We start from the raw sequence: 12,904 nt of genomic DNA, 5'->3' as shown, positions 1-12,904 counted from the left end.
GCTGGCGTCCCACCAAATTGCGGCCTCTTCCGCCACCTGCCGCTCACGCGACAAATATCGCACCAAGTCCTTAGCTAACAAAAACACATTAGTACGTGCAACTAGAATGCAATTTCTGGAGAAATTGCGTGTGAAGGCGAAGACTTTGAATAACCTCATGGGAAATGCTGCTGAATGATGTCGAAACGAGTTTAATTACTTCAGAAATGTAGAAAATAGAAGTGTAAAACGAAATTTTGGAGAATTTGTGGTGAATTTCAAATTTTTGGTAATTTGGGAAGTTGGGGAATAGGTAGGAAAATGATGAACAGTTGAAAGTTGGAACGGGTTGAATCGGGTGAGAGATGTAGAAATTAGAGTTGTAAAACGAAATTTTTGAGAATTTGGCTTAAATTTCAAAATTAAAAATTTTGAATTTTTGATAAGTGGAAAGTTGTGGAATAGGTAGGAAAAAGATGAACAGTTGAAAGTTGGAACGGGTTGAATCGGTTAAAAAATGTAGAAGTTAGAGCAAATGTATCGCTGTTTGGGGTGGTAGCTGCACTGAATACAACATGAAGGCCCTGCAGCGCATAGTGAACACGGCTGGTCAGATTATTGGTGCTTCACTCCCCTCCCTGAAGGACATTTACACCGATTCATCTCACCTGCAAGGCGACCACGATTGTGAGTGATGTGAGTCATCCCCCTCACTCTTTGTTTGATCTTCTGCCCTCTAAGAAGAGGTACAGGAGCCTGCGTTCCCACACCACCAGACTCTCAAACAGCTTCATACTCCAGGCTGTTAGGATGCTGAACACTCTCCCCCTTTCTTCGTAGCATCCTGTACTTTTGCGCTATATTCTGACTGTCTGCTGTATGCACACTTGCTCCATTTTTGCTCCTCTTATTTATTATGTTATTTGTTTATTTATTATTTATTAATCACTCCTATTTATTCATCGTTTGTGCCTTCTTGTTTTTATTTTTTGTGTTGTTTACTTGTTTGTATATTGTGTACTATGTCTTGGCACCGTGGATAGTGAGAACGTAATTTCGATCTCTTTGTGTGTCTTGGCATGTGAAGAAATTGACAATAAAGCAGAGTTTGACTTTGACTTTGAAATGTTGAATGCCTCATAGAGAATGAATGGGAATTTGAAAAAAAAAATTGCTCCAAAAATGTTTGAAATTTCGAACAAAACGAAAACTACAGGTTCAAGAGGTATACTTTGGAGTTCAAAAGTTGAAACGGGTTGAATCGGACAAAAATTGTAAAAGTTAGAGCAAATGTTAAATTTAGGTCACTTCTGGTTTCATTTAGGGCACTTATTGTTGAAATAAGGTCACTTCCGGTTTATTTGGGGCACTTCCGGTTTAATTTAGTGCACTTCTGATTTAGCAGAGGTCATTTCCGGTTTATTAGGGGGTCACTTCTGGTTTACCTGAGGTCACTTCCGGTTTTATTGGGGTCACTTCCGGTTTGATTTGGAGCACTTCCAGTTCATTCTGGGTTCATTGGGGGCACTTCAGGGTCAATCCAAGATGGCCGCCACACTGGAAGTGGTGGTCAAGGGTTGAATTGTGTAAGCATAGTGGAAGTGGGGGTGAAGGGGGTGAATATGGCAAGCATAAGGTGAACTAAGTGAATAGGTTTAGAATGGGTTGAATTGGTTGAAAAATGTAGAAATTAGACGGAAAAAACTAAATTTTGGGAAAATTTGGTGTGAAATTCAAAATTGAAAATTCGAAATTTTTGGTAAGCGGGAAGGTGTGGAATAGGTAGGCAAAAGATAAACAGTTGAAAGTTGGAACGAGTTTAATCGGTTGAAAAATGTAGAAGTGAGAGCAAATGTTCAATCCACTTAGAGAATGAATGGGAATTTTAAAAAAAAATTGCGCCAAAAATGTTTTACGAAAATTTAGAATGAAACAAAAGGTCAAGAGGTTCACTTTGTAGTTCAAAAGTTAAAAAGAGTTGAATCGGACAAAAAGTGTAAAAGTTAGAGCAAATGTTGAATCCCCATAGGAAAGAAATGGGAATTTTAAAATAAATTGCGCCAGAAAGTTTTGAAATTTGGAACGAAACGAAAACTACAGGTTCAAGAGGTTCATTTTGGAGTACAAAAGTTGAAACGGGTCGAATCGGACGAAACTTGTAAAAGTTAGAGCAAATGTTGAATGCCCCATAGAGAATGAATAGGAATTTAAAAGAAAATTGCACCCAATTTTTTTTTAATTTGGAACAAAACAAAAACTACGGGTTTAATAGGTTCAGTTCGGAGTTCTACGGTTGAAACTGGTTGAATAGGACAAAAATTGTAAAAGTTAGAGCAAATTATAATTTGGGTCACTTATGGTTTTATTTTGGTTACTTCTGGTTGAAATGAGGTCACTTCCGGTTTATTTGGGGCACTTCCGGTTTGTTTAGGCCACTTCCGGTTTAGCTGAGGTCACTTCCGGTCTATTTGGGGTTACTTCTGGTTTAAGAAGTCACTTCCGGTTTATTTGGTGCACTTCCGTTTTTTTTGGAGTCACTTCCGGTTTAGTTGAAGTCACTTCCGGTTTATTTGGGGCACTTCTGGTTTAATTTAGGTCACTTCCGGTTTGGCGGAGGTCACTTCTGGTTTATTTAGGATCACTTCCAGTTTAAAAAGGTCACTTCTGGTTTATTTGTGGCACTTCTGGTTTAATTTAGGTCACTTCCGGTTTATAAGGGTCACTTCCAGTTTGATGTAGGTCACTTCCTGTTTCATTTAGGTCACTTCCGGTTTCATTTAGGTCACTTCTGGTTTATTTGCGGCACTTCCAGTTTAATTTAGGGCATTTCCAGTTTAGCTGAGGTCACTTCCAGTTTATTTGGGATCACTTCCGGTTTAAAAAGGTCACTTCCGGTTAATTTGGGGCACTTCCTGTTTGTTTGGAGTCACTTCCGGTTTAGTTGAGGCCACTTCTGGGGCACTTCCGGTTTAATTTAGGCCACTTCCGGTTTAGCTGAGGTCACTTACGTTTTTTAGGGGTCACTTCCGGTTTAAAAAGGTCACATCTGGTTTATTTGGGCACTTCCGGTTTAATTTAGGTCACTTCCGGTTTATTTGCGTCACTTACGGTTTACTTTAGGTCACTTATGGTTTATTTGGGTAAGTTACGGTTTGATTTGGGGCACTTTTGGTTTAAATTGGGCCACTTCCAGTTTATTTGGAGCACTTCCGGTTTTATTTATGTCACTTCCGGTTTATTTGGTGTCACTTTTGGTTTAAAGAGGTCACTTCTGGTTTATTTGGGGCACTTCCGGTTTAATTTAGGTCACTTCCGGTTTGATTTGGGACACGTCCGGTTCACCTTGAGGTCATTTGGGGTCACTTGAGGGTCAATCCAAGATGGCCGCCACACTGTGGAAGTGGGTGTGAAAGGGTGAATTGGGTAAGCATAGTGGAAATGGGGGTGAAGGGGGTGAATATGGTAGGCATAAGGTGAACAAAGTGAATAAAGTTGGAATGGGTTGAACCGGTTGAAAAATGTAGAAATTAGAAGGGAAAAACTAAATTTGGGAAAATTTGGTGTGAATTTCAAAATTGAAAATTTTGAATTTTTGTTAAGTGTGAAGGTGTGGAATAGGTAGGCAAAAGATGAACAGTTGAAAGTTGGAACGAATTGAATCAGTTGAAAAATTTAGAAAGTAGAAGTGAAAAATGAAATTTTGAGAAATTTTGCAAAATTTTAAACGTGAAATGTGAAATTTTTGAATTTGTCAATCTTGGGAATGTCCCCAATGTGATTTGAATGTGCTGAATGATGTGAATTTCAAACTAGAAAGATGTAAATGAGTTGGAATGGGTTGAATCGGTTGAAAAATTTTAAACGTGAAAACGTGAAATTTTTGAATTAGGTAATTTTGGGAATGTCGAGAATCTTTCCGAATGTGATTTGAATGTGCTGAATGATGTGAATTTCAAACTGGAACGACGTAAATGTGAAATGTTGAATGTGCCATTAAGAATGAATGGGGGAAAATTTGCCGGAAATTTGGGAATTTTGTGAAAACAGAAAATTTTTGGAATGAAAAAAATGTAAGCAACGGTGTGAATATTTCGAATAAGTTAAAAGTGGAACGGAGTGAATCAGTTGAAGTACGTGGAACTGGTTAAGCGTCAAAAAAGTGGGGGGAATAAAATTATCGAATGACAATAGCCTCCTTTTGACTCTTACACTCCCTGATGGTCAAATTCGTCCGAAGTTCCTAAGTGTGCTGTTGTTTTAATGTTAAACTCATCCATTTCACCCACTCATGATTGTTTTAAATGGGATAAGGTTTACCCTGTTGCCTCTATGACAAAATATAAACCCCTTTTTTCGTCCGATGTAGCTAAGGGTAATTTTACATGCATTAGATTACCTGGTACTGGTGAGAAGCTCGGCGCCCTACCTACTCCATGGTGTGAGTCCATGACCAATGTCACTGCCCCTTTTTTGCCCATTGCTCGTAGTGATATTTGGTTTTGGTGTAATAGTAACAAACTTTATGATAGGTTGCCTTTAAACAGCTCTGGAATTTGCGCTTTGGTAACCCTATTGTTTCCTGTTCATTTGATACCAATGTCCTCTTATGATCTAACATCTTTTGCTAAGTCTGTAGTGCCCGAATACTGGCCGAGAACGAAGCGAAACGCCGAATGGCAGGGCGCAGTTAATCCAATTTACATAGACGCCATTGGTGTTCCTAGAGGAGTACCGGATGAGTATAAGCTGGTGAATCAGATAGCAGCTGGTTTTGAATCCGCCCTGTGTTGGTGGTGTACTCTTAACAAAAATGTTGACAGGATTAACTACATCCACTACAGCGTGCAGAGGCTTGGAAACTGGACCGAGGCGGGTTTCAAGGCGGTCCACTCCCAACTGGCCGCTACTTCCCTCATGGCCTTCCAGAATCGAATGGCCCTTGACATGCTACTCTCAAAAGAGGGCGGTGTCTGCGCCATGTTTGGTGAGCAATGTTGCACATTTATTCCAAATAATACTGCAGCCGACGGAAGCCTGTCCCAGGCCCTTGAGGGTCTGAGGACCTTGAATGGGAGGATGAAGGAACACAGTGGGGTGAACACGGAGGTTTGGACCGACTGGTTGAACGTGTTCGGAAAGTACTGCACCCTGGTTTCCTCGGTCCTGGTCTCCATTGCCGTTTTCTCTGCTATTTTGACCCTGTGTGGATGTTGCTGCATTCCTTATCTCCGATCCTTAATTAATAAGCTAATTACAACTGCTATCTCTCCACCAGCTGAGACTTTTCCGTTGCTCCAAAGGGATGACCTTTCGATCGACGGGAGTTCTTTCTCTAGTGACGACTCTGTCAGCGAATCCATTGTGGTAAACCTGTCCGATTTGTTTCGTAACTCTGGCTTTGACGATTAAGACTCAATTTCCTCCCACGTGTAAGTTAGTTCTTGCGAAATGTGATCCCTTGGCTGAAAATCTTTTGAAGTGGCCATATGGGTGATAAGTTAGTCCCCGAGAACTTATGATAAACAGGGGGGAATTGTTAGAAAAATTGTATCATGCGTTCTCTAATGAGTACTTATTCACAATGTTACTGTTCAGTATGCTTGCTGCTTTGCCTTGCTTATTCTTATCTTGTACAACAGAACAGAAGGATTACGGCTGGGTCAGGGGCGAGATGACGGTTGTGTCAAACAAGATGCTGCTGACAGCTCAGCGTCCACCAGAACAGATCGTGAAAACAACACGTCAAACGATGCGTCATGAACCTTCTGATCTTCCTTAAAGAACGTCACTTTCTCTTTTTATCTCTCGGAATATCGCTTAAACTGTTTTGCTGATATAGCCATATCTGCACGCAACACTTTGTGCATTACTTTTTGTTTCTTTTCTTACGAGACGAAGCCACAATCTCTTTTCCCCCCCCTTAAGGGCTAATCGTCTCACACTGTGGGTAGGGCATTTCCAATTAAAAAGAGCGAGGAGTGTAAAACAGATTTTTAGTGTATTTCGGGACTGCTGTAAGTCTGATTGCACTCCTCGCGAGAAAAGACTCAACATTCTGCCTCACTGGTTTTGTCTGCTGATCCTTTTGCTGATTCTGAACCTGACAGAAGGCCTTCGCCTTCACATAATAATAAAGGACACAAAGGCCTTCGCCTTCACACAATAATAAAGGACAGGAATAACAATAGTGTGAAGGTCTTCACCTTCACACTAATAAAGTACAATATTATATGTGTGAAGGCCATCGCCTTCACACAATAAAAAGCACAATAACATACGTATGTGTGAAGGCCTTCACCTTCACACAATAATAATAATAATAATAAACCACAATAAGGCCTTCACACAATAAAGTACAATATTATATGTGTGAAGGCCATCGCCTTTACACAATAAAGTGAATAGTGTAGAATAACATATGTGTGAAGGCCATCGCCTTCACACAATAATAATAAAGTGAATGGTGTAGAATAACATATGTGTGAAGGCGGGCCATTATGACTGTCAACCCAAATAAATGTATGAGTACCTCATATTATATACAGTAAAAGCTACAAAACAAACTGACAAATAACTCATTTTCAAATCAGACCAGTAAAAACTGGTCAAACATTTAAAAAAACAGGTATTATTAAAAGTGAAGACAATTTGCAACTCTAGTAATGACACACGAATTTGATGCACAATTTGTCTTCACGGGCCACATAAAATTATGTTGCGGGCCATATCTGGCCCCCGGGCCTTGAGTTTGACAACTGTGGTGTAGAATAACATGTGTGAAGGCCGTCGCCTTCACACAATCAGGGAGGAAAACCAGAGGATTTACTTCCTCCATAAACAAACAAAAAATTAACACGGCGGTGAATTGACTTAGTCATGTTTTGACTTCTATTACTATCACTTGAGCGTTTTCATTTTTGTCTTGCAAAAATTAGAGGTGCGAGTGCACTACAAAGCCCCATCACGAGAAGGCAAAAGCCATCAGTTCCTTTCTAGCACTAACACTTTCCTTGACATCATGCCTGTTTGCCAAGCGGCAGGACACCACAGAAAAGCAAGTTAGGACAATACATTTAACAACACAATTGTGACAATTATCACCATTGGACAATTAATGAACAAGGTTGATTTTTGTTTTCATCACATCGAGAAATACTTTCATTTAAATCAAAGTTTGAAACATTTGTCAAAAATTCCAACGGTCGCAGTTAAGATGAAGCTTTTATTTGTGATTTCCCTTTGAAGTAAAAACAACAACAATCAGCAGTAGGAACCCAAGTCTAGGGATCAGGTGGGCAGTGCGAGTCACCATGGTAACAGGCAGCCAATCACACAGCATTGCTCAGTACCATGGGAACGAGGCTGATGCTCAGAAAGGTTGCTTGTTGACGAATCTGGAGAAGACAGCGAACGCTGCCACAGGTTTGTCCGTCGGCACCATGTGACCCGAACCCTGCGGGGGTAGAGTTTATGGTTGGGCCGACGGGCGCGAAAGGCAATGTCATTTCCGGCATTTACCTTAACAGTGAGGAAGGCCAAGTTGTTGAACTCTTTGACGAAGCCGCCCACCTGACGGCCGTCCTCATCCTCGTACAGCCACGGGCGCCGGCTCACCTGCACCTGTGTGCGAGCGAGCGAGAGGCTCCCAATTAGCGTCACATTCATGCTAATGTCCTTCCTTGCACATTCGCCTGACGACCGTGGGTCGTTTTTGCTCGAGTCCACTAACCTCCTGGTTCAAGGACTCCACGAACCATTCGTCGCCCATGAAGTTACAAGCCATGTCCACATCGCCATTGTACACCAGCACGCGGTACTTCTACACACATGCACACACGCAGAACTTCTGTTGAGGAATATCAACGTCAAGCGGAATGCAGTGAGCACACCGTCGTCGTACCAGCGCTGCCAGAAGCTTGAGGTATTGCTTGCTGACGTCCAGATACAGCCGGCCATAGTTGAGGTACACCTCGGAACTGATAAAGACAAAAGTGTGAACGTTTAGCCTGGGGATTATTGCGGATGGGCGATGCATATTGCAGTGTGTGGGGGGGTGTACTCTGAAGAAGCATTCACACGTGCGTGCCGGGCTAAAACCTTTGAATTGTTTTGAGGATTGAAATCGGACATTTTTGTCTTGCAACATGACATATTTAGCCTCATCTGTCCCAAGGTGGCCACTTAGCGTTCCAAGAACATCGGAGTCACCTGCAGATGGTCCAGTCGGGTGCATTGGGGCTGATGTGCAGGGCGCGTCGCACATGCAGGTCGTTGAGGAAGCGAGTGGCGGGTGTGGAGTTGGTGCAGTGTGGCTCCAGGTGCACATGTGTCTTGGCGGACGCCAGGCCTTGCAGCTTCTGAAATGGAGCAAATGTGTTGGTGGGAGAGTTGTGTGAAGAAAACTTGAATGTCTTACACTTGGTTCTGATCTCTCCATATGCTGCACCTCCCCCTTAGAGGCCAGCAACAGATGCCTTCTGTTGGAATTGATTGTTTTGTGCTAGCTCTTCTTTTATTGTTGTCCTAGGTGACTTCTTTACTCGTTCGTTTATTCTGGTGATATTAGAAAAATTCAAAGCCTTTGTGACAAAAATTCAAGAATACACAGATCCGGGGACTTTTCTGGAGAAATTTCCACGTGATGCGGGAGAAAATAGAAAGCCGAGCTCTCCAGTTTGTCTCGCAAGTGCAGAGAACTCAAGATCAAACGCATGAGAGAGCGGCCAAAGACATTGACGCTTTGAATGTGCACCAGGGGGCCGCAAAGGAGTCGATGTGACTACGGCACGACACTGATGGCGAACAGGCTCCAATTTCCCCGATAGCCACACAAAAAGTCGTCAAATCAGGCTACCGTGACACTTTGAAGTGGTCTCGCTGTACAAGTTAAAGCAAGAGGACTCTCTGAAGAATTACATTTAATTCACTGTGATTTTAATCTCAGTCTAAAATACCTTCTTCCACATCTGCGTCCACTCGAGATGGATGAAGACATTGCCCAGGTCCCGCACCAACAGCTCGCCTCGCTCCGCACTGAAAAGAGGCAAGAGGCCGATCAGGAACGGCAGATACAATCAGAGGCGCCGATGCTGACATTGAGCGGAGCAAGCCGGGTCGGTGGCCATCTGACCTGAACCTGTGGGCAGCGCCCCCCGGACAAGGCGCATAGAGGTTGTACATGTTGAGCCCCGAGCCGTAGATGATGTCCTGAACCTCGACCAGCTGTGAGCAAAGCAAAGAGGCGTCACGCCAGCCATGGCATCTTGGCCGGACCTTTGCGGCCGGACTCACGGCAGCCGAGCAGTTGACGTCGGGATTTTGGTGGAAGTCGCATCTGCCTCGGTGGCAGCACCACGCCTGCAGGCGGCTCCACAGATGGCTTCCCAGCAGGCCGTGGTAGTACGCAAAGTACACCAGCGAGTTGTCGTTCAGCTTGTAGCTCGACATCCCATTGCCCACCGCCATGCCCTGGTGTGCACCGGCAAAAGGGTGGTTAAGTTCTGCTCGCGCTTCCCAGAGCCATCTGTCTTCAGACAAGCTTTCCCAGGTGCTGAAAGCAGAGCCCGTCAATCGCCGGCAACCTCACCTGAAGGTTGAGAGCAGTGTCCTCCATGACTCTCTCGGCCAACGTGGGCACGTAAATGCCGCCGTAGCTTTCTCCCATCAGGAAAAGCGGGTTGGCGCTCAGCTCGGGGAAAAGACGGAAGAACTCTTTCAGCGCCAAGTAGTTGAGCATGGACACCTGAGACACGCAGGATCGGAAAAACGACAGCCATCAGCAAGTCGCCAGGACCGGTGGGAGGCGTGCAGGCGGCCTGTGGTGAGCACCCCCCCGAGACCTCTGTGTCATTGGTGGCGTAGGTGCCATCATCAGAGTAGGAGAAGCCCACCCCCGCCGGAGACTCCAGGTACAGCATGTTGGCAATCTGAAAGCAACAGCAACACAACAAAATCGACAGATTCCAGATTTGTCTTTATCTTTGTCTTAAGCTGAATTGTGGTCATGGGGAGAAAAAAACAAAAACAGTCGGCAAAGCCAGCCAAATTAAAAAGCGCTAAATAGATCGGAGGGGGAGCGATGTGTTGGATGACAATTTTAACGTTTTCTGGAGAGGGACTAGGGAGGACGCAAACCAAGTCGAGCCAGACGTGCAAGAAGGGTCGTGACCTTGTTCCAGGATTGTGTGTTTTCTCTCAGCGTGGCGCCATCACCCTCCACCTACACAACAAGCCGCAGGACGTCCGTGTTACACGTCAGAAGGGTCAGAAACAGCCCGTTCAAATATCACGGAGCATCTGGCTCCAGTCTATCACATCACTTGAGACGACAAGATTGCTTGCTCAAGCGACGGCCGGCCCGTGGAAACATTCCCAAGTTAAAATTGGCCACCTACCAGGAAGGGTCCGTGCTCCGTCAGCAACCCGTCCAGCGAGCTGCAGCCGGGACCGCCGTTGAGCCAAAGCACGACCGGGTCGGACGCCGGAGAGTTCTGAGACTCGACGAACCTGCCGGAAGGAAGTCGGCGGCTGAGCATGCGGCGTGCCTATCCTCGTCATGCGCGTGCGCTCACCAGTAGTGCAGATGCTTGCCGCCCGCCACATTGAGGTAGCCCGAGAAGTGCCGGAAGCCCGGCTGCTTGGGAAGCCCAGGAAGGTTGACTACCTCATCGTGGGTCGGCGCTGCTTCGCTCATTCTCGCCAAGAGCAAGTACAACAGCACCGCTGCTGCCATCTGACAGGAAGTGACATGGTTAGACCACACAGGCTGCCCGCACGCTTGTGCTCAATCCATGTCGACCTCCAACCATGAATCAACAACTAACCAATGATCCAATTCATTGAGGATTATTTTTTATCACAGCTGAATTGTTTCGATACCTTTTTGAATTTGAAACTGCTCTGAAGTGCAGCTTCTGAACAGTAAATATTCAAATATTGGCCTTTCTTTGGGAACCAATGAACAACATTTTTCGACATGTTACGGAACAAACCGGTAAATATTATGAAACCAGCCATATCATTTTGAAAAAAAAGTGGCAGTTTTCAGGAAAGATTTGTCAATTTAAATTAGAATCACACAATTTTCTGTAATTACTTCACATTTAATTGAACATTTATTGCTTAAAGATAAGAAGAGTGTGTGAAGGTATTCTTGAGTGACCGGAGTGGCTTAGAAGTTTGTCTTGCACTCGATGCCGCGCATGTTACTTGCACTGAAGCCCCAAAGCCACAAGTAGGTTCGGGCACAATTTGAAGGAAAGCAGGTTCTTAGATTGAAGCTTGATGACGCTTCGTTGAACCACATATTCCAGCTCGTTTGAAGCCCATTCTTCTACTCATCGTCGAAGAGCTCAAGAAACACTTCGGAAAATATGCACGAGATTGGGACCTGTGACTTGCACAAAATGAGCGCAGCCAGCCTCCTCAACATTGAGCTTTTGTTTGTTTCTTCAAACACATTTGAAGTCGTTACGTGACATCAGGAGCCCTACAATCATTGTAAGTTTTGAAGTCATTGCGTGTTTGGGCTTGTGACATCACGTCATTTAGAAGCTTCTCTGCTTGTTTGCTGGCAAAAGGAGCTGGCCATAACTCCCACAGAACAATATCGGGTCGGCTTGTGACGAGCACGAGAAATGTGGCCCAAGAACCAAGCTTTTTTTAACCTCTTTACTTGTAATACTACATAGTCACAACATTTTTTGGAATTCTTTAGGTTTTTTTTCATACTTCCTTTTGGCTTTAATTGATTTTAAGTGTGTACAGGTAATTTATTTGAGCAGGGATTTTAGTATAACACATTCCTCTCACTTGCCAGCAGTGTGAGCGAACCAAAGCCACCCTTGAGCACAGCGTGTGAGGGGATTCTGCAAAAAGAGGGTTTTTGTGCTACAAGTTTTACTGTTTATGCTGAATCTTTTTTTCTGCCATTTTGAGTAAAGTGTACACTAGCTACAGTGGTCAATTATGTCCTTCTATCCCAGTCAGATGACTCGTTCAAACTTTGTGACGATACTAACCCACTTCTCACTCACTCAATAAACTGTGCCCTGAGAGTACAGTGTGTGCCCTTACGAATAACCTACCCCACAATTCCATTTGAACTTTACCCTAAACAAGAATGACAACAGTAACAATACAAAAGTTCAATAAACATACAATGGGGAGAAGGGGGGCACCAACATTGCCCAGCTTAGTTGAGCTGCATTTGCCGTCTCATTTACGGTACTCAGCGTGTGTTGATGTTCTTTGCATGTACTAGGACGTGCAGGTTGTCTTCTATATTTTAAAGCATCTGAGTTTGTTTCAAAGAAACTCGGATGCAGTGGTTGCCAACGGATTGGCTAAGTGCATTACCTCAGTGCAAAATTAGAGAATTTTAGCACAGTCACAATCAAATGCCTTCGCTACGTGTCACCGGGTAAATACGTTTGTAATCGTTTCATGCCCTTCTTAACATCATGAAACAAGTACCGTCTTACCTTCTTCTGTTGCTTCTGCTCCTGCTTCCGGGTCACATGACCGCCCGACCACGCGCGTGTGATTGGCTTATTTTTAGAGGGTGTGATTGGGCGATGACCAAACTTTCCCATTTGAGTTGATGTACATTTTCTTTCATTGTCTTGTTACTTTCCTTTCTTTAGTTTGCCTATTATATAGTTTGTTGTTGTTTTGAATGCAGTACGCATGTATCATTTGAAAGTGTTCCCCGCCATTCATGTTTGGTACTGCCTGTAAAAATCTATGCAACTCATGGGACTTCACAGGATTTTATTTCGTCTTGTCTGTTTTATTGTGTGTATTTTGTGAGATAAACAATCTATGGAATATATACTAAACGGAATATTTGTATCAACCTCACTAAAATTCAGGTATCCAGATAATTGTTGATATTTCATGGACATATAGCACAGTGGTATTGTGG

At 43.8% G+C, this 12,904-nt stretch overlaps 1 protein-coding gene across 2 annotated transcripts; it reads right to left on the bottom strand.

The window, feature by feature from the left end:
* Positions 1 to 7,181: 7,181 nt before the first annotated feature.
* ctsa (cathepsin A) lies at positions 7,182 to 12,586 on the bottom strand. Of its 2 annotated transcripts, none has more exons than XM_088390552.1 (14): positions 12,462 to 12,586; positions 10,551 to 10,711; positions 10,374 to 10,485; positions 10,148 to 10,198; positions 9,819 to 9,905; positions 9,566 to 9,721; positions 9,271 to 9,447; positions 9,110 to 9,201; positions 8,934 to 9,012; positions 8,188 to 8,336; positions 7,880 to 7,955; positions 7,709 to 7,798; positions 7,498 to 7,599; positions 7,182 to 7,432 (listed from the first exon to the last, which is right to left on the bottom strand). In XM_088390552.1, the coding sequence occupies exons 1-14, from the start codon at positions 12,570 to 12,572 to the stop codon at positions 7,349 to 7,351; spliced, it is 1,527 nt and encodes a 508-aa protein (XP_088246678.1). In that variant the 5' UTR covers positions 12,573 to 12,586; the 3' UTR covers positions 7,182 to 7,348. The 2 variants fall into 2 exon arrangements, with proteins under 2 accessions (XP_088246678.1, XP_088246680.1); XM_088390554.1 differs by lacking the exon at positions 12,462 to 12,586 and adding an exon at positions 12,139 to 12,431.
* Between the last annotated feature and the right edge of the window lie 318 nt (positions 12,587 to 12,904).

The sequence above is a fragment of the Syngnathus floridae genome, chromosome 11, assembly GCF_059516105.1.
Source record: "Syngnathus floridae isolate MCC-2025c chromosome 11, RoL_Sflo_1.0, whole genome shotgun sequence".
Lineage (NCBI taxonomy): Eukaryota > Metazoa > Chordata > Actinopteri > Syngnathiformes > Syngnathidae > Syngnathus > Syngnathus floridae.
Note: the sequence above shows the minus strand (reverse complement) of the source record. Positions and strands in the feature narration are given on the sequence as shown.

What these genes read in the sequence shown, in the direction of transcription:
- ctsa (XM_088390552.1), bottom strand. Translation starts at nt 12,572, where the DNA reads ATGGGAAAGTTTGGTCATCGCCCAATCACACCCTCTAAAAATAAGCCA. An exon ending in CGGAGCACGGACCCTTCCTG is followed by an intron (nt 10,199 to 10,373) that starts GTAGGTGGCCAA and finishes CTTGTTGTGTAG; the next exon opens with GTGGAGGGTGATGGCGCCAC. An exon ending in GGACGCAGATGTGGAAGAAG is followed by an intron (nt 8,337 to 8,933) that starts GTATTTTAGACT and finishes GCTCCATTTCAG; the next exon opens with AAGCTGCAAGGCCTGGCGTC.